The sequence below is a fragment of the Pelodiscus sinensis genome, chromosome 6 (assembly GCF_052426305.1).
Source record: "Pelodiscus sinensis isolate ZL-2025 chromosome 6, ASM5242630v1, whole genome shotgun sequence".
NCBI classification, from domain to species: Eukaryota; Metazoa; Chordata; order Testudines; family Trionychidae; genus Pelodiscus; species Pelodiscus sinensis.
In genome coordinates this window covers 38,318,873-38,340,210 of record NC_143057.1, presented here as the reverse complement: position 1 = coordinate 38,340,210, position 21,338 = coordinate 38,318,873, and the positions used below count along the sequence as shown (strand labels likewise).

The 21,338-nt window shown below is 46.9% G+C and overlaps 1 protein-coding gene across 3 annotated transcripts in view; it reads right to left on the bottom strand.

Annotated features, from left to right (window-relative positions):
- Window positions 1–17,788, bottom strand: part of CEP78 (centrosomal protein 78) — a 61,527-nt gene extending 43,739 nt beyond the window's left edge. The window contains exons 1-5 of one of the 3 annotated variants that reach the window (XM_075931739.2): window positions 17,561–17,788; window positions 14,939–15,221; window positions 14,226–14,401; window positions 13,627–13,699; window positions 11,111–11,214 (exon numbers count right to left, since the gene is read on the bottom strand). In XM_075931739.2, the coding sequence (XP_075787854.2) occupies window positions 11,111–11,214; window positions 13,627–13,699; window positions 14,226–14,401; window positions 14,939–15,191 (606 nt within the window). In that variant the 5' untranslated portion in view covers window positions 15,192–15,221; window positions 17,561–17,788. Of the gene's footprint in view, window positions 1–11,110; window positions 11,215–13,626; window positions 13,700–14,225; window positions 14,402–14,938; window positions 15,222–15,781; window positions 16,251–17,189; window positions 17,509–17,560 lie in introns of those variants that run through there. The other 2 variants (XM_075931740.2, XM_089779242.1) reach the window with 2 other exon arrangements.
- Between the last annotated feature and the right edge of the window lie 3,550 nt (window positions 17,789–21,338).

The following is a 21,338-nucleotide window of genomic DNA, read 5'->3' as shown; positions in this document are numbered from 1 at the left end:
GGATACAGACCAGATGGGAGAGCAATCTCAAAATTAAGGACCAATGACCAAGAACAAATAGATATAAATAGGCCATCAACAAATTAAGGCTTGAAATTAGACAAATGTTGATTACTCCTTTTGGTGGTTAAGTTCTAAATAGAACAGTAGGGGCAAAAAACCTAACTGACTTCAAGACTAAGCTCATTAAGTTTACAGAGGTGATGGTATCAGGAGACTGCTTACAGTGGCAGATGGCCCAGCCTCAATTGCTATTAGCGAACATCTCCAACAGCCAGAGATAGAACACTAGATAGGGAGGACTCAGAGTTATTACAGAGAACTCTTTCCCTGGTGCCTGGCTAATGGATCTCACTCACGTGCTTAGGGACTAACTGCCATATTTTGGAGTCAGGATTTTTTCCCCATATGAGATAAGTAGAGATCCTGAGTGTTTTTCCATTTTCCTCTACTGCATGGGGTCTTGCGTCACCTGCTGGTGTTAACTTGAGTAAATGATGGATCTCTGGAACTTGAAATATTTACATCAAGATTTGTGGAGAGGTTATGGATCTATTACAGGAGGGGAGGGTGAGATTCTTACTTCTAGCCATGTGCAAGAGGTAAGACTTAATCATCACAATGGTCTCTTCTGGCCTTAAAGTCTATATAACCTTGCTCATGATTGAAGATGCATAGTAAAGTCTAAGGTTAGGTAAATCAAAGCCCCTAATTTAAAAGGCAGTTGCATTTCTTCAAAGAATAATCTGGACTCATTGCCCATACCCCACATTGAGCTCTTAAGAGTTATTAATTCTGAAAAGAAACAGAGCAGGAGTGAAAAAACAAGTATAAATCACAGGAAAACATTTGTTTGTAATATACTAACTCTGCCTGAATAGAAGGAGGGCCTGACAGTTATGTAAATCCAAAACCATGTGTGTAATAAAAGAATTTAAATTAATTTTGACTATTTTTCTTATGTCTCTAGAAAAAGAGGACTCCCAATTACCTGATTTCTGCCAGCTGCTAATGAAAACTATAATCTGAGGAGGCAAGTTAAGCACCCTCGAAGTACCAAAAGCCTCCAATCTGTGACAATTACATTAATTTTCTACCCTGGAATTTTCCCAAACAATTCAGTGATTTGTAATACCGGGGATGGTTAAAGGAGGCTGTAGCCAGACAGACCGCCCCCCCCCCCCCCCATCTCATCTATCTTATTTGCCTCTCTGAGGTTCCTAAAGCATACAGGACAGAGAAGGAGCAATAAAATCAGCATAGTCTATGCTGGCTCATCTGATCCTGAGAAGCTGAAAACATAGCTATGAGGAGAGAACAATTAAGGCAATAAGCTGACCTTGAGGCTGCGAGAATTACCCGGCTGGCACCCATGTTGATACGAACACACAGTCCCTGGAAGAGGAATTTCCCACTGAGAAAAGAATGCCCAGTACTTCCAATTTAGTTCTCTCTCTTACAAGTGTAAATTAAGTTCACAACTCCCTTGTAAGAACTGGTCTCACAAAAGACAGACCAGCACCATTTGGCATCACAGATGAGAAAGAGAAATACGTGACCCCATGGGTATAAAGATGGGTACAGCAGCACACTCACTTTTGAGTGTCATTCTACCCTCTACCTGCTGGTCGGGTTAGGTGTTTGACCTCCCAAGGTTCTATGGGGACGCCCACCTCGTATTTTCATCTTTCTTAGGAATTGAGGGACCGGCCCTGGCCTGACACGCTGGAGTCGAGAGGCACAGAAGGGGGTAAAAATTGTACCTGGATGTGGTCCTCTGTCTTAAGTGTACACAGACTAAGAGCTCTTTAAAGGTTAAGCTGTTACTTGGTACTATTATTTCTGTTTTTCCTATCTTTATCTTCTTTGTAACCATTTTTAAGATCTATATTTTGCTAGCAGTTAAGAAATAGAACAATAGCCATTGCAACGATATGATTTATAAGCTTCCTCAAACCTGTAACTGTTTAAGCTTTAACCTGACTCCTTCAGTTGCTGTAACAGAACCAGGCACAATTTAAAAGAACTTCAGCCGGTCTTAAGGGACAGATATAGGAAGAGCTTGGGCGTTTCGATTTGTGTCACTCTCAGGTGGCAGATCCGTTGGGGCACTTCTCAGCCTCCCCCAGGCTGCCCGCTGCGAAGGAATCAGATTCTAGCAGCTAAAATCTGAAGTGTAATAAGCTCGCCCTGCAAACTTATTGGGGCGCTCATCAACCTCCTCCAGGTTGCCCACTGCAAGGGACCCCGGTCTCAGTAGTTGGAAGTCTCGGGTGTATAGCACACACACAATATATAGGAAGCACTTGGGCATTTGGATTTGTGTCACTCCCAGGTGGCAGATTCACTGGGGCACCTTTCAGTCTTTCCCTAAGGCTGCCCGCTGCGAAGGAATTACAAATTCTAGCAGCTGAAATCTAAGGTGTTATAAGCTCTCTCTGTAAACTCATTGGGCGCCCGTCAACCTCCTCCAGGTTGCCCGCTGCAAGGGACCCCGGTCCCAGCAGTTGAAGTCTCGGGTGTACAGCACATACACACTGCCCTGACCGTCGGCTGACAGAGGCTAGTAGAAAATAAATATATCATCTCTTGGGAACTCTAAATTGTATTTGGCTCCAAAGTCAAATCAAATGGGGGGCCAAGGTGAGGAGGCAGAGAACAGGAGACTTCTGTGTCTTGTACCAAGAAGGGGAGATGATGTGTCTGGTTACAACACAGGAGCTAGGACTGGAGTATAAAATCTAATCCAGAAAATGAAAGAGGGTCCAAATCCAAATTTTTGTAGAGGAAAAAGGAAGTTACTCCCTATGTACAGCAACGACTGTTCTTCGAGGTATGTGTCCCCATGGGTGCTCCACGTCAGGTGTAGGGATGTCCCAGAGCCTCAGAGCAGAGTTTTTGCTAGCAGTGCCTGTGAGCCACGTATGCACGAGGGGAGCTCACACTGTACCGATTATCAACCTTGGGCATGCAGCAAGCCCCCTCCCTTCAGTAGTTCTTCTCCACTGAAGCAGTATGTGACTCCGAGTAGAGGGGAGGAAGGGAGGGTCATGGAGCACCCACAGGGACCTAAGAGCAGAGCAGTCATTACAGCATGAGGTGAGTAACTTCCTTTTTCTTCTTAGGGTGACGTTCCCAAGGGTGCTCCACGTCAGGTGACTGGCAAGCAGTATCCGACAGGATGATAGGAATCAGAGTCACTGCTTAGAAGCTGTAGATAGCACCGCCGTCGTCAGTGCTGAATCGGCAGCCAGTTGTGGCATAATAGCATGTCTAGCGAAGGTATGGTCTGAGGACCAGGTGGCTGCTCTGTAAATGTCAGTGAGGAAGGCCATGGAGGTGGAAGCTGCACGGGCTGCGTGTGCCCTTAGTGGAGTTGGCAAGGGCTTGTTGCAGAGTGCATAAATACATAGTATGAATGAGGAGACCCATTTGGAAATGGATTGCATTGAAATAAGCACACCCTTTGATCGTGGTGCGATAGAAACGAACAAGCGAGAAGATTTGCGGAATGATCCTTTCTGTCTATACAGAAGGCCAAAGCTCGTATGTTGAGTGTGTGAAGCATGGCCTCCTTGGGGGGATGTGTGATGCTTGGGAAAGAACACTGGTAACACTGTAGGTTCATTGATGTTGAAGGCCGTTCACACCTTAGGTAAAAAAGGTAGATGTGGGCATAACGTGACTTTGTCCTTAGAGAACATTGTATAGGGAGGGTCCACCATGAGAGCCCCTATTTCGCAAACCTTCCTGGCCGAGGTGATGGCTGTGAGGAACAACACCTTCATTAGTAGGAACTGCACTGGACAAGTGGCCAAGGGATCAAAGGGAAGCTTCATGAAAGAGTCCAGGACAAGGTTCAGATCCCACGTAGGTGGAGAAACCCTGACAGGAGGGTAAAGATTTTGAAGGCCCTTCAGAAATCTTCTCGTAGTGGGGTGTGCAAATATTGATGAGCCCTCTATACACTCATGAAGAGCTGATATCGTTGCAAGGTGTACCCTCACAAAGGAATTTGACAGACCCTCAGTTTTGAGATGATGTAGGTAGTCAAGAATCCAGTGAAGTGATGCCACATGAGGATATGTATGGCCCTGGTGACACCACGCTGAGAATCTTTTCCATTTTTGCAAGTAGTTAGCCCTTGTGGATGGTCATCTGTTCTGTAGAAAGATTTCCTTCATGTGGTCTGAGCACAGTGATTCCGTTCCCTAGATCCAGAAAGTAGCAACGCATGTAGGTGAAGTGTGTGAGGCTGGGGATGAAGCAATATGCCCCTGTTCTGAGATAGGATGTCGTGACAGAGGCTATGGCTTGGTTACTGACATTGCGCATAGAAAGGGGAACCAGGTCTGTCTTGCCCAGGATGGTGCTATTAGTATGACCGGAGCCCCATTCCTACAGATCTTGTGTAGCAATTGGGCTATAAGCGGGATGGGCGGGAAGGCATAGGGTAGTGATTCATCCCAACGGTTGAGGAAGGCATCACCTAGAGATTGTCTGCCTACGCCGGCTCTCAAGCAAAACTGGGGACACTTGGTATTGCTGGGAGTCACAAAGAGGTCTATCATTGGGATCCCCCATCATTGAAAGACTGAGGTAAGTATGGCCAGATGTAGTTCCCATTCATGATCAGAGTTGAAATTCTGACTCAGGGCATCTGCTCGAACATTGTTTATTTCAGATAAGTAGGACGCCTTCAGGGTGATGCCATGATGGATTAACCAAATTCCAGAGGCAAATAGCTTCGGCGCATAGTGACAGGGAGTGAGCCCCCCCCTTCCTGTTTATATAGAACATGATTGTCATGTCGGTGAGCATATGAACAGTCTAGTCGGTAAAGAGCAGAAGAAAGTGGTTGCTGGCATTCCTCACGGCCCTGAGTTCAAGGAGGTTGATGTGCATTGAGGATTCATGTGCCGACCACCTGCCCTGGACTGTGTGATGGAGCAGATGAGCGCCCCATCCGATAAAGGAGGCATCTGTAGTAATCTGTCTGGACGTTTCGGGCTGGTGAAAGGGAACGCCCATTCGGAGGTTGGAGGGAACTGTCCACCATGTGAGTGAATCTCGCACCCTGTTGGGGAGCACGACTTGTTTGTGCAGGGAGGGGAGGCCTGGTCTGTAAACTGATGCTAGCCAATGTTGTAGGGCCCAAAAATTCAGGCAAGCATGTTGTACAACATAGGTGGTAGCTGCCATGCGTCCCATTGCTTGTAGGCATGTGAGAACCGTAGCAGTAGGGTGACGTAGTTTGCAATGTGCTGATGATGTTGCGCGATGCTGCAAATTGGTTTTGGGGCAGGTAAGCCCTGCCTGTCAACAAATTGAGGCAGGCCCCAATAAACTCTATGCCTTGAGTGGGGAGCAGAGTTAATTTCTGTTCGTTTATTAGAAGGCCCTGACAATTGAACCTCTGCCTGGTTTTGGTGATCATGTTGGAGTTTGTGCCTGAGATCGGCCTTTTATGAGACCATCGTCTAGATATGGAAAGATGAAGATGATGCCCTACTGTTGGAGGTAGGACCTCATCAGTTGTTGACACGAAGAGCCTGAGTTTGTCAAAGGGTAGGTCTTCTACTCTGGACTGGAGCTCCTTGGGCCGCAAGGAGCCAAGAAGCTCTTCTCATCACCACAGCCATGGCAGTTGCCCTGGCTGCCATGTCAGCTACATCTATTGTGAAGAGAAGAGCTGTATGAGCAATCGTATAACCCTCATGTATAATGCCTCTGAGGATAGACCTTTGGGAGTCAGGGAGATGTTGCATCAATTCAGCCAGTTTAAAATAGTTGTCGAAGTTGTGGGTCGCTAACAAGGCTGCGTAGTTGGCTATCCGTAGCTGAAGGGTGGCCAATGAATAGACCTTTTTCCCCAAAAAGGTCCAACTTCTTGTGTTCTTTGTCATTAGGTGAGGTTTTGGGATGAGGGGCTTTTGTGCATTGATTAGCTGCATCCATGATGAGGGAGTCAGGTTGTAGATGTGAGAACAGGAAGTCCAGATCCTTCTGGGGTACAAAGTACTTCCTGTCGGACTTCTTGCAGGTTGGCTGGATTGAGGCAGGAGTTCGTTGGAATTCAGAGACCTCCATTATTGCCTCATCAATCAGAAGTGCAATTCTGGATTGTGAAGCAGGGCGCATGTTCTTTAAAAGTCGGTGCTGTTTCTCCCCTACTTCCTGGAGGCGGACGTCCTGTGTTGCTGCCAACCTCTTAAATAACTTGTGGAATTGTTTCATGTTGTCAGATGGTTGAGTCTCATCTGGTATTACCACCTCCTGGGAACGTGAGGCATTATTGTTGTGGGATGAAGTTATCTAATTCAGCCTGGTTGTCGGAGAGCTGATCCTCCTCCTCCTCGTCCAAGTCTGCAGCTGACGGTACTGTTTGAGAGGGGGAGGGAGGAGGTAGCGTCCCTGAGGTAGAGGATGATGTCCAGTGTCTCTTCCGTACACCCCAGTGGTCCCATGGCACCCAGTGAGGTGGGTAGTAGGGTGAAGGGTACAGGTACTCCAAATACCAGGGTGGTCTACCCTGGAAGTAGTAAGGGTGACAAGCTGCAGTAAGGGACAAATGTTGCACTGTGAAGACACTGTATTGGTCCCCCCCGCCTGATACCATCTCGTTCAGACAATGCTGGAGATCTTGGGTAGAGTGGGATGTACCCTGGAGAAGACTACGTGGGGGAAGCCCGTTAGGATTGTGTAAGTGAAAGCTGTGGCCTCCTATTATCATCTGCAACCTGTAGTGCCCCTGGGGGATGGCATGGAGCTGAAGGTGGACAAGCACGCCTCTGGACCCCATTCCTTGCGAACGGATTGTGTGGCTGCGTGCAGGGTCATTCTGGGTGCAACGTCTGTTGCTGCTGCCAGCACCGGTGTGCACGGGCATTTAGAAGCGCTCTCCAGTGCCAGGACTGATCTCCACAGCACCGAGGCTGAATGCGCCTTAGGCATTTCAGTGCCGTTCCTGGCGCTAACTTCCCTAGTGCGGGTGCTCTCCTTTTCCATTCTCACCTGTCGGGGAGATGGAGTCGGGGGCAGGGACTTGGTGGAGGATTGTCCCCTCTTTGCCCATGCTGCTGAAGCTGGAGGTGACTCTTTTTCTGGCCACGGATCCCTGAGAACTCTCCAGCTGCATTGCTTTATTTAGTAGCAGCATGCAGAGGCAAAGCTACCTGTCCTTCGTGGCTCTCCCCATGAAAGAGCAGCAGAAATCACATCTCTGGGGGACATATGTCTCACCAAGACAACAGATACAATCCGCATGTCTGTCTGAAACCAGCATGGGCTCCTGGCAAGTGACACTTCTTAAAATCAGAGGAGCCTGGCATTGTGGCTCCTGGCCAGCTCTCCACCAGCGTTCTATTAAGACTGCCACTGTGGCAGTTGCTGCCATTAACCAGCTGCCGTTTTTCTTTTCTGTTGATTTTTCTCTTCCTCCCTTCCCCCCCCCCTTTTTTTTTTAAATAGGGAGAGAGCTTAATTGACAGAAGGGGGCAATGGGTCTGGCAGTCGCCCACAGGTGGCTGCTCACTAAAGCCGGTACTCTGCACTGACAAACACCCCCCCCCCCCCCCAGCTAAAGTTGATTGCAATGGCACAAAGGGAAACGGGGAGTGAAACCAGGGAGGTTTCTCACTTCCCCTGAGGAAAGCTGAAGAGACTGAAGAACTCTGCCTGAAGCCGAGGATGGGAGAAGAGGAACTGAAGGGAGGAGGTGAGCTGTGCGTGCAAGGTGACAATCTGGGGACAACGCGAGCTCCCCTTGCGCATGCTCAGCTCGCAGGCACGGTTAGTAAAAACTCATGGGAACATCACCCGAAGAACAACAAATACTCTGGTCAAATCTACTGAAAACTTTCTCCACTTGTGACAGAACTATCCTGAAGGGCTTTAATATTAGGACAGCACAAAGAAGCTGATGAGTGTTGTCTGACCCACATCTCTTTTGGAAAAATCCTACCTGAGCTGGGTTACATTTCACATTACGTTTTTTTATTCACGCTGGTAGAATTTTAGACAAGTAATGCCAGAGCTCATTAAGGGTATTCAGCAATAGCTAACTCTTTCTTGACAAAAGCTTCAGGGGGTAGCCGAGTTAGTCTGTAACTGGAAAATCTTAAACTTTTTTACTCTCTTGACAGATTCTCTCACCAAAGAAAGTAGAGTGTCTTTAACAAGTGTCGGTGTATACTTCAGACAATCTGTACACCAGCCTGTATTTGAATTGGGCATAAAGTTCAGCTAGAAAGATATAGAGCCTTACCTAATCTCAAATTGTCTAGTGCAGACAATCTCAGAAGTATGTAATGAAGAAACCAAGCCAAATTTTTTGATCTTCCCCAGGCGTTCCCAAGAGCAGCTGGGGTGCTGCCGGGTTGGTCCCGCAGCCCCGAGGGGCAGCACTACAGGATCAACCGGGCAGTACCCCAGCTGCTCTGTCCCAGGCATCCCCAAGAGCAGCGGGGGTGCTGCTGGGTTGGTCCCGTAGCGCTGCCCCTCGGCACTGCGGGACCAACCGGCAGCACCCCAGCTGCTCTGCTGCAGGCATCCCCGATTCAGCCACTGCTGAAACTGACCAGCAGCGGCTGAATCAGGAATGCCTGGAGCAGAGCCGGACTATCGGAACGGGGGGCTATGAGGGGTTTGGGGTGGCATCCCCTCCCACTCCACTCCAGACCCCTCACAGCCCCCCCCCCTTCCGATAGTCCGGCATATCTAATAATCTGGCACCCCCTGGGTCCTAAAGGTGCCGGATTATCGGAAGTTTACTGTATTCGGGTATCTGACAGAGAGGACAGATTAGTTATGTTCCACTGGAGACAGATTGTCTTGGGAACTTGCTCAGTGAGATGGGATAATGATCTGAGCCTACGAATGCCTGATGGGTCCACTTTAAATGCAGACAAGATGGAAAATATGAAGGTGCAGAGCTGAGGTGGGCATTGCTCTGGATCCCTTCCCGTCAAGTAATTCACCTGGCAGTTTAAATTGTGTCTGTTATATGGAGATAATGCAGTTTTCTGCTTTTCTTAGTTCAGAGCAACTAAAGAGCAGGCCATTTTACTTCAAATGCCCTAGGCTTGACATTAGCTGAGTGATTGTCTATAGAGCAGTGACTTCTATGTCCAACTCTGTTTCAGGGTGGAAGGAAAGGCTTCCAAGGATGGTTTTAGAAAAAAAAAATTCTACTGATCGGCCTTTTTCATATCCTAAAAGAACCTAGCAACCCTCATATTATTTCATATGAACCAGCCCTCCAGATTATTGATTTTATCTTGCACTTCTTGGATCAGACATTGCTGGTCTGCAGTGATCCTAAACAGCCTATATTATTTTCTAGAAAAGAAACTTTAGTTTCTGCCTCCCCCGTTCTTGAGGATAGTCCCTGCAAACTGAGCTGGTGTGCTGCAGCTATCACTTTAATTTCAGAGATCTTGTCAGATATTTTTCTAAGCAGGATCTGTTCTTCGGATATTTGCTTTAGAATTTTATAAAATTTGTCCAGGCCTATCAGTGTCTCCTTATTGAGTGTGGCTATGCTACCAGGCATAGAGCTGTCAGAGAGCCTCCCTTGCTTAACTGGAAGGGAGTCCAGGGAAGAAGGGCGAGGAAGTTCAAAACCATATCCATTAGTTCTATGATTTTAAAGAACAGGATGAACAATCTTCAGAGATAAAACCCATCATCTTAATATAGCAAATGTTGGCAGATGGAAGGGAGAGCAAGCAGGAGCTGTAGGCAGCTATTTTAATCTGCTGAATCCCATTAGTGACTGTTAGTTTTTAAATTAAGAGTAGATCTTTCCACCCCCTAAAAGATATGCTCTAGTGCAAACAGGAATTATTTCAGGGAATTTCCCAGCCTTTATTATGCAAGAAGGCATACCACATGATTACAGGGGCTACTTCTGGCTGAACAATCTAAGAATGTGTCTAAGCAATGAATAAATTAAAAGACAAACTTCAAAAACAGAAAACATTTGATAAGAATTTTAAAATGTAATGAAGTGAAGTGAAGTCACTCTCATTCTTAAGGACATTGAAGTCACAATATTTTTAAATGATGCGGCTTTAGTCTAAGCACATCTGTTTTCTTTCATGCTTTAACAGCTTCCAAATGATATGATACAGCCCATAAGGCCTAGAGTCTGACCAAGCTCACTGAACTCAGTGATAAGACTTCTATTTTCTTCTATGGGCACTGGATCAGGCCTTCAATGCTTGGGATAAAAGAGGAGGTTGCATTGCCAGAAGTACAATGGCTCCTTGAACTATTGATATATATGTAAGCTTAGCTTGTTTCTTTATTAATAAAAAAAGGCAATAGCTAATGTTTAGTGCAAACAATTAAAATGAGAATGAATATTTTTGCTCTCATAGGCCATAATTCAGGGTGGTACAGAAGCATATACAGGAGGCCCCTGACTTGAGACAGCCCAAATTCCAACCCCTCGTGCTAACAAAATAGGTTGTAAGTTCAGAAGGAGTCAAAAAACTCCAACTTACATCCTTGGCCTGCATTTACGACAGCATATGGCGCCTACCGTAAATGAGGGTTTGCGTTATGACGCCCCCAACTTGCGATGCTTTCCCAGAAACCAATCGCATTGCAAGTCAGGGGGCCTCGTGAAGGTAACTTTAAGCATGTAAATAGTCTCATAGACTTCACCGTTTGAAGTTAGGCAGATGTTTAAGTACCAGGTTGAATTGGAACCCAAAACACCTGAACAAACTGGGATATGTAGAACTATGATTACATTAAATAATCTTTAATAATATGGCTCAGCACATTAAAAATTCATGTGGCAAGAACTATTTCTTGTCATATAAATGTTATATTATTTTCAGGTATGTAATAAAAAAATAGCCATATATGCATCTCTTGTTCAGGAAGGTAACTGCTATGAGACGACATCATCTTAAGAGGACTATTGGGAACTCAATGTTACACTAGCAGTAAATTACACTTTGGCTTTTCCTATAGTAACAGAATGTTATTAATATTAAATATGTAAATAAATTTTGTTTACATACTAGACAGCTATGAATTACAATATGTACAGTACATGAATCCATTTAAAGATCTGCCTTTACAAAAAGCAAGTTACCTTTAAGACATTAGCTAAGTGTTCTGCTCCCCGCCAGGTTAAATTACATCCTGTAAAATTTATAGATTTGATGTTGGCTGAGTTCTTCACACTTTGACAGATTGCTGAAGTTAAAAAGAAAAAAAATTAAGGTCAAATCATTAAAATGAATAATACTTACTATGTTTCTCACTGTGGTGTTATAAAAGTATAATTCGGACATTTGGAAAGGACCTAGAGCCTTGAATGAAGTACTGTAGAAGACCAAGATAATAATCAATTAACTGTTTCATAACTTTTTGCATACAAAACATCAAATATCTTTAAAATAGGTATATTTCAGAATTGCTTTATATGGCACATTAAAGCAGTACAGATACTGCACATGATAAGAGGAAACTACTGTATTTCATGATTTGTAGAAGTAACTTTTCAACATAACAGTTAGTTTACTTGCAGTATGCTGGTAAGATACTATTTTATTTCAGTGTGAAGAATGTTCAAAACCAAATACACATACACAAATGATTGGTAGTCACAGTAATGACAAGTCTTATACAGGCAGTCCCCGAGTTACGCGGATCCGACTTACGTCGGATCCGCAGTTGCGAACGGGGCACTTCCTCTCCCTGGTCTCGAGCAGACCAGGGAGAGGAAGCAAAGCGGCGGCTGAACGCGCGGCCAGCTGACAGCCCAGACGCGTCTGGGCTGTCAGCTGGCCGCGCGCTCCGCTCTGCTCCCCCCCGCCCCCCCACCATCTGCAGACCAGGGGGAGGGGGAGCAGAGCGGAGCAGAGCAGAGCGGCGGAACGCACAGCCAGCTGACAGCCCAGACGCGTCTGGGCTGTCAGCTGGCCGCGCGTTCTGCCGCTCTGCTCTGCTCCGCTCTGCTCTGCTCCCCCTCCCCCTGGTCTGCAGATGGTGGGGGGGCGGGGGGGAGCAGAGCGGAGCGCGCGGCCAGCTGACAGCCCAGATGCTTCTGGGCTGTCAGCTGGCCGCGCGTTCCGCCGCTCTGCTGTGCTCCGCTCTGCTCCCCCTCCCCCGATCTGCAGGGGGGGGGGGGGGAGCAGAGCGGAGCACGCGGCCAGCTGACAGCCCAGATGCTTCTGGGCTGTCAGCTGGCCGCGCGTTCTGCCGCTCTGCTCTGCTCTGCTCCCCCTGGTCTGCAAACCATGGGGGGGGGGGGGAAGCAGAGCGGAGCACGCGGCCAGCTGACAGCCCAGATGCTACTGGGCTGTCAGCTGGCCGCGCGTTCCGCCGCTCTGCTCTACTCTGCTCCCCCTCCCCCTGGTCTGCAGACCTGGGGGACGGGGAGCAGAGCAGAGCAAAGCCGCGGAGCCCAAGGGCAGCAGGATAGCCACGGCGCGTCTGGGCTGTCCCGCTGCCCGCGTGTTCCGCCGCTTTGCTCCCCGTCCCCCTGGTCTGCAGACCAGGGGGACGGGGAGCAAAGCAGAGCAAAGCCACGGAGCCCGAGGGCAGCAGGATAGCCACGGCGCGTCTGGGCTGTCCCGCTGCCCCCGTGCTCCGCGGCTTTGCTCCGGACGCCTGTGGTACAGCAGCTGGGGCGCTGCCGGTTGGTCCCGTAGCGCCGCTCTGGGTGCCACTGGACCAACCCAGCAGCACCCCAGCTGCTCTGCCCCAGGTGTCCCCTAGTCAGCAGCTGCTGAAAATGACCAGTGGCTGACTACAGGAAGCCCCTGCCCCGGGCTTCCTGGAATCAGTCGCTGATCAGTTTCAGCAGCAGCTGACTTGGGGGATGCCTGGGGTTCTTAAGTTGAATCTGTATGTAAGTCAGAACTGGCGTCCAGATTCAGCCACTGTTGAAACTGATCAGTTTCAGCAGCGGCTGAATCTGGACGCCAGTTCCGACTTACATACAGATTCAACTTAAGAACAAACCTACAGTCCCTATCTTGTACGTAACCCGGGGACTGCCTGTACTTGAAATGCAAATTTTCACAATATTCAACGTAAACATGACTTTTCTCCTATAAGCAATATAGATTAAAATAGGAATGGAACAATGAGGTTTTTAAAAAGCTATTTTAAAAGCAGAATCACACAAGACGTAGATGCTGGTTGAAACTTCACATTCACAATAGTTAAGCCTCACCCTTAACAGATGAGGCTTACCAGTTAAGATTAACAGGTGGGGGCTGAAGCAGCTCCCCACCTGCCACAAGCGGGGCGCTGCTCCAGCCCCGCGGTGTGGTGCTTGGCCCCACAGGCAGGGGCTGCTCTGACCAGGATGCCGGAGTAGCCCCTTCCTGCATGACACCCTGGCCCGCCACAGGCATGGGTTGCTCCAGCGTCCCAGCCAGCGTAGCTCCTGCCTGCAGCCCCTGCCTGCATCAGGAAGGGCGCTCCAGCCCAGTGGCAAGCAGTGAGCTGCTGCAGCTGGGCTGTAGTGGCTACTCTGCTTGCTTCCCCTTTATTGATTAATTGGCTAATTGCTTAAACATATTGTTTAACCACTTAAACGAGCTTTTACAACCCTAATAACTATAGACTACTTTTTTAAACAATTTCAAAACTTACTTTCCAGTCCTCCATCCCCAATTGGGCAACGTGCTAATGACAAGCTCTCCAAAGATGAGGTCTTGGCCAATCCCTTCAAAATAAAAATAATTCAAAACATAGTTAAATTGCCTGAATAACAGTATTTTAATAGCACATATCAGAAGAAAAAGCACTGGTAGTACCTCCCACTATGGATCCTTCATGCATGCAAAAGGCCAGAATGGTGCAAAGAGGCCACAAAAGCCTTATTTGGTTCTAAGGGAGAATTCCCCTAGTACAGAACATGTAGAAGATACCTGTAAATCTGCCTTCTAAGAGCTCCCTCTTAAGCCCTAGGGAAGGGATCAGGCCAGGATAGTGCTAGAACATGCAGACAACCTGAGGAGTCTACACTAACTTTGAGAGGTCCCTAGGTCTGTCTTAAACAAGTTACACTAGGGGCCTCTCCAACCCTCAGAATAATCAAAGGCACAAATAAGCTTAAAGCTAGCTACCCATAGCTCCAGCTACATCTGTGAGAAGCTTGTAAAAAGTGGAAAAACAGATTCTCACCCAACATCTTTATTGCTAAGTGCACACAGGGGGAGGGAGGGGAAGAGATGTACTTGAAGTCTTACCTTTGTTAAAAGTATTAGATCGCGCTCTCTCAGAAGCAGTCCCTCAAGTTCCAAATTTTTTAGAGCACTTGATATGTTCAGACAACCTCTGATGGCTTTACATAATTGACTAGTCAGGTCTTTTGATCGAATTGCTGGAATTCGTCTTCTAAAGTAGGTTTTATATCTTTCAGTCCCTAATAAATAACAGAAGTGAATCAGGGGTAAAATCCAGTGAATCAGTAAGATTTTTGACATTGATTTACATGGGGCCAGAATTCCATCCTATTTCTTTGTTTTAAGATTGTGATATCTGAAGAATTATTCCTTTCCCCCCCAGTACACACCTCAATTTCTATATCAGATAACTGTGGTTCATTTAATCAGTATTTTATCTCCCACAGAAGCCAAAACCCAAACAAGAGGGCAAAAAAAAATTCCTAACAAACAAACTGGCCATAGGAAGTCTTTCCTATCTCCAAGAAGTAATGCCTGAAGTTTTCTTTTATACCTCTTGGATTTATCATCACCACCGTTTAATGGACCATTAAAAGGAGGGAAAAAAAAGTCTCCAGCTCATGTTATTTATACCACATTATCTGAGTTGTTACTATCAACACAAGATTGGCCTATTATGTTTTACCTAAGACCATTAAAAAAAACCTCCCCAGTTTTCCTGAAATTAATTCCCATCTAGACAGACATAATTAATATCTCAAGTGATCATTACGAACCTGTTTCTCCAAGGCCCTGTTGATGAAAGCTTTTTATTACTATAGAAGTCAAGGTCTTATTATGCCTGATAGCATTCACAAGAGGTGTCCAGTCAGCAGTCTTTAAGCGATCTGCGTTTATCTCAAGAATGCCCTGATTCACATTAGCTTTCACAAATTTTAGTGGAACACAGCCTTGTACAGCACAGAGAAATTCATAGTGAGAATAAAAATCCAAGCTGCATTGTCTTCTTATTTTAACTGAGTCAATCATTTCTATTCATGTGCTGAGTATCTCTCTAAACTGAAGGAGAAAGAAAATAAGACAGTTTCCATTGAACAGCGTACTATTACATGCTTTCAGCACTAACATACAGGCATACAATATTAAAAAATAAATAAAGCGTACATTCAGGCAATTCAGCACATACAGGAAGACAGTATCATTATGTTTAAATTACTATACTGAATGAGATGGAGGGAAAAGAAAAATCCCTACATTGATACCTTCACAGATATAGTCAAGGTAACAATGGCTATAAAGCTAATGTATCAAGGCTCCAAGTTCCGACATGCTGGGTGCTTCCTGTGTAATGCTCAGTGCCTTAAACTGGTGTTGACTTAGGTCCTGATCCAGCAATGAAATGCATAGATGGTGATCCTTGCTTTTAGGACAGCTCACATGTTGCAAGTTAAGCACATGTTTAGGTGCTTTGCTACACTGAAATCTAGTCTACTACTATGGGATGGTCCAACTGTAGAAAATAAGCTTACATTTTCTCAAGTTGAGATGGGAGAGGTCCAGGTTGGATATTAGGAATAACTATTTCACTAGGAGGGTAGTGAAGCACTGGAATGGGTTACCTAGGGAAGTAGTGGAGTCTCCATCCCTAGAGGTGTTTAAGTCTCGGCTTGACAAAGCCCTGGCTGGGTTGATGTAGTTGGGATTGGTCCTGCCTAGAGCAGGGGGCTTGACTTGATGACCTTCTGAGGTCTCTTCCAGCTCTATGGTTCTATGATTCTAAGCAAAATAAGAACTTGTCAATTCAACCACTAAGAAGCTGCTTCACTGAGTGTAGGTAGAACACTGTAACAGAAATTGAGTTTTCTTATTAGAACTGGAATAACGACCTCATAGTTACCCTGTGCTTCCCAATATATCTGTGCCTCTCATCTTATACTTAGAGTGTAAGTTCTTCTCATTATGCATTGGTATAGCACCTAGCATAATGGAGTCTTAATGGATGGTAGGCACTACCATAATACAGGTTGAATCCCCCAAATCTGGGATTATCTAGTCCCGCAACAGCCATAGTCCAGCAAGGCCATGAATGTTGCTGGACCAAAGAGCCCCAGGAGTGGGAACCAACCAAGAGAATGTGGGGTTTGCGGGCCAGGCAGCATTAGAGAACCTCTGCCTCAGCCAGGAACCTTCCCCCCCCCCCCTCCATTAGTAGGGTCAGGTGGCTGGAGAGCCCCTGGCAGCAGGATTGGTGGCAGCTGGGCGACCCCAGCCAGGGAATCCTGAGATCCCCCCGGAAAGCAGCGGATCTGTGATGGCCAGGCAGCCCTGACTGGGAAACCCCAATGACAGCAGGGCCAGGCAGCAGCACGGAAGCACCACTTGGGGAACCTAGCAGCAGGACCAGGCAGCAGTCAGGCAGTCCCAGCTCCAGCAGGGAAATTGGCCATGGCCACCCTGACTAGGGAACCCCAGGAAAACCCTGATGGCAACAGAGCTGTGCTGGCCAGGGAACCCCAAGGAACTCCCAGACGTAGCAGGGCTGTTAACAGCCAGGTGGCCCTTGCTGGGGAACTCCTGGAAACCCCCAGTGGCAGCAGGGACAGTGGGGGGGGAGGAAGCTTGAGAGCCTTGAGAGCCTATGGGGGAGGAGCCAGCAGTGGGGTAGCCAGCAGGGGAGTAATGATACTGGCTCCTGGCTCCTGCCTCCCCTCCCATGCTGCCTCTGACACAGAGGCAGCAAGGGGGAGGATACATGTAGGGTTGCCGGATGGTTTCAACAAATATACTGGACACACTTGACATTACATCCGAATCTCCAATACCGCACAATTATCTTTTCTCAATTTGTTTCCAGAACAGAATATTTGACAGTCGGGTTCAAAACCGGACACCTGGCAACCCTAGATGCAGGTAGTTGACAGGATTAAATGATAAACCCAGGCTTGCCCATGAATGGTCTGACCTCCCTAACTGCAGGCACCACTTTTCCTCTCCCTCTGATCTCATGCAACCCCCCCTCTCACTTACCTGACTTGCTAGTGCCAGAGAGTAACGGAAAGACTGGGGGGAGGGGGGTCTTCATACCAATCAACTAAGCGCGCACCTCGCCCGCACGCTCAGAATTAGTGGCAAATACGCTCCACGGCCCCAAGGGATGCACACGTGGTTCACACTTTGCGCGCCCACATTTACGCGTGCACCCCGGTGCACGCGCACGTTCCCAGTACGCGGGGAGGCTCACGGCGCCTTCCACCCCTCCTCGATTTCCTACCAACTTGCCTCTTGCCGCGCTCACCCTTATTCCTCCCCCCCCCCCCGGGCTGGCGCATGCCCCGAGCCTCGGACCCCTTCCCCCACTGACCCTTCTGCACCGCGCGCTCCCAGCCAGCCGCACTCACCGCGCCCCTTTGTAGCTATAGCAGCCGGCGGCAAGCGAGCGCGTGGGGAGGTTTCCTTGGTTCCCCAACCGCCCCTGACCACGTGATCCCTGGCGCGCGCTCGCCTATTGGTTGCGACCCCGGTTCAAAATGGCTGCGCCCAAGGAACGGCCACTGGAGTTTACCAGCCCGCGAGCCGTTAGTTTGAGGGCAGAGCTTCCGACTCCAAGGGCAGGATCAAAACGTCTCGCCCCTCCCTCTCCCCCCCTCCCCCCCGCAGCTTCCGGCTCCGCTTCTAGCCGAGGGGCGGGGCTTCTCAGGGCTCGCGCCGCGCGCACAATCGCTAAACTGCCCCCTGCCTCAGGGTGCTGGTAGCGACCCACTGCGGAGGGCAACGCGCGCTCCCTTGCGGGTTGTGGCGAATCTCCCCCCCCCCCTTACCCGTCAGCCCAGCTTCCCCCAAGCCTGCCCATCACACTGAGCGATCCTACCCGGGCCTGAGACACACTCAGCTGCGCCCTTCTAGCAAAGCCCAGTAGCCCTAGCAACAGGCGCAGAGAAGAGCAGAACCCACAGCAGAAACCTGTGGGCTGTGTCTCGACTGGCTAGTTTTTCCGGAAAATCAGCCGCTTTTCCGGAAAAACTTACCGGCTGTCTACACTGGCCGCTTGAATTTCTGCAAAAGCACTGACTTCCTACTGTAAGAAATCAGTGCTTTTTACGGAAATACTATGCTGTTGCATAGTACAAAACAAAATACACAAAACTTTTGCGCAAAAGGGCCAGTTTAGACAGCTGAGTTTTGTTTTTCGCAAAAAAGCCCCAATCGCAAAAATGGCGATCGGGGCTTTTTTGTGCAAAAGCGCGTCTAGATTGGCCACGGACGCTTTTCCGCAAAAAGTTGCTTTTGCAGAAAAGCGTCCGTGCCAATCTAGACGCTCTTTTCCGAAAATGCTTTTAATGGAAAACTTTTCCGTTAAAAGCATTTCCGGAAAATCATGCCAGTCTAGACATAGCCGTGCTTTTTTCCTGTTTCGGCAAGGTTGAAGTATCCACCATTCTTGGCCACTCTGGGGTTCAAGACATGGGTAGGAAGGTGTTGGGGTTCCCACCCTTTTCTTCTTTAAAGGTATGATGACAAGAGTCTGCCTTTCCAAAGTATTCTTCATCTTCCTCACTGTTTCTTGGTGTCTTCTCTTATGCTTTCCTTCTGATTCACCCTTCTCACCACAGTCCCAGCCCACCACAACCATATGCTTTCCACACAAAAAAAAAAAAGTTTAAAATGAGGCTGGAAAACATGTTAAAAAGTCTCAGGGGGTAGCCATGTTAGTCTGTAACTTACAAAAACTTTAAAAAAGTGGTCCTGTAGCACTTCAGAAACTAACAAAAATTGTATATAGTATCATGAGCTTTTTTGGGAACAATCCACTTCTTCAGATGCATGGTGCCTTAATGGATAGATCGTGGCTTTAGAAAGATCCAGCTGAATTGGGCAGAAGTACATGAGATGAATAAGTAAGAAACTGGTCTGACCAATATATTAAAGAAACATGCTGCTGTTTTTGAAGAGGATCTGGGAAGCATTAGGAGAATCACTGTGAAACTGAACATTAAAACTGACAGCCAACCAAATAACTGGAAGCCAGAACTGTTCCATATGTCATCAGGTCAAAAGTTGAAGTGGACCTGGAGCACCTAGTCACAAATGAAGTCTCATACCAGTTACCCATAGCCCTTGGGCCACTCCAATTATTCCAATATTAAAGAAAGATGGTTCTATTCAGATTTGCAGAGATTTTTAAGGTCACTGTTAACCTGGTGTTGTGTGCAGAACAATACCCTCTTTACTGCATCAATAACCTCTTTGCGGGCCTGCCTGGTGAACAAAAGTTCAGCAAGATTGATCTGAGTCAAGCGTATTTATAGATGTACATTGATGAGAAGTCCCAAGAGCTGATGACTGTTGTGAAACATAAAGGACTTTATTATTACTGTCAGGGACTCGAACCCAGATGGCGTCCGTTCATTATCTGACCGCAAAGAGACAGGCAAAACCAGCAAGGTTCAATCATAAGCTCTTTATTGAAGAGTGCACACAACAATAGAGAGCGGCCTGTCTCCGAAGAGAACCAGCTCTGATTTCATTAACAGGTAGTCTTATATAGACAGTTCCGTCGCGTCATAGACTACTCAGTTAAGCAACCCACCCCCCTTTATCAGTTAGATAAAGGTACCAGGGTTGGTATTAGTGTGGTATGTCTTGTGGTTGTTGGTAAGAATCATCTTGAGGTTAGGTGGTTGTCTATAGGAGACTATGGATCTCTACCAAGCATTTATAAATCTCAACTACCCACCCGGAGAAATAAAAAAGCAAATTGAAAGAGCCAGACGAATACCTAGAAACCATCTACTTCAAGACAGACCCAAGAAAACCAACAATAGAACACCACTTGTCATCACCTACAACCCCCAACTTAAACCTGTCCAACACATTATCAATAAACTACAGCCTATACTGGAACAGGATACCATACTCCAAGAGGCTCTGGGAGACAGATCCATAGTCTCCTATAGACAACCACCTAACCTCAAGATGATTCTTACCAACAACCACAGGACATATCACACTAATACCAACCCTGGTACCTTTCCTTGCAACAAACCCCGTTGCCAGCTTTGTCCACATATTCACTCTGCTGATACCATTATTGGACCTAACCAAGTGAGTTATAAGATCAAGAACACATATTCCTGCGCATCCAGAAATATAATTTATGCTATCATGTGCCGAAAGTGTCTGTCTGCTATGTACATTGGACAAACGTCTCAGACACTTCGCCAAAGGATTAATGCCCACAAAACAGATATCAGACAGGATCACAAAGAAAAAACAATTTCTTGCCATTTCAACCAGAAAGGACACTGTCTCAATGACTTAACTACCTGCTACAAAGACCTTTTACATCTGCACTTGAAAGGGAATCCTCTGAACTGTCATTCATGCTAAAATTTGACACTCTCCGGGGGGGATTGAACAAAGACCCCCAACTACCTTACCCATTACAAAGATAGCTTCCCCAATTATCACCTCTAATACCATTAGCTCACAGACACTTACCTTCTTCCCCCCCCCCCCCGCAACCCCCTTCTGTTCTGAAATGTGATTTGTCCTTTTCATATGTGTTCATTTTTTTAATTGTATCCTTTGGTATATATGGTTGTGACTATTTTCTTCCACTGTTTGATCTGAGGAAGTGGGTCTGGCCCACAAAATCTCATAATCTAATAAACCATCTTGTTAGTCTTTAAAGTGCTACATAGTCCTGCATTTTGCTTTTATTAAGGGGACATTCTTATTAAGGGGGGGAGAATATGTTGTGTACTGGATTATTGTAGATCTTGTTGTTATACTAACTGAGTTATATCATTAGGGGTCAGCACAGCCCGTTTTGGCTGGTTCTGTTTAGTTCTGTTTTATGAAATAAATGGAATCTTGCAACTGCTTCAGATTTCTGTGTTTCAAGTGATTTTTTTTCTAAACTCTGTAATTCCAAGCAATATAATAAGAAGGAGGTGAGCAGCCCTTAGTAGTGAAAGAACAGGGTAAGTACTATTTAGAAAAGATGGACATGCACAAGTCCATAGGCCAGATGCAATGCATTTGAGAGTGCTGAATGAGTTGGCTAATATGATTGCAGTGCTATTGGCCATTATCTTTGAAAACTCATTGCGATCAGGAAAGGTGGCAGATGACTGGAAAAAGGCAAATATAGTACCCATCTTTTAAAAAGGAAGA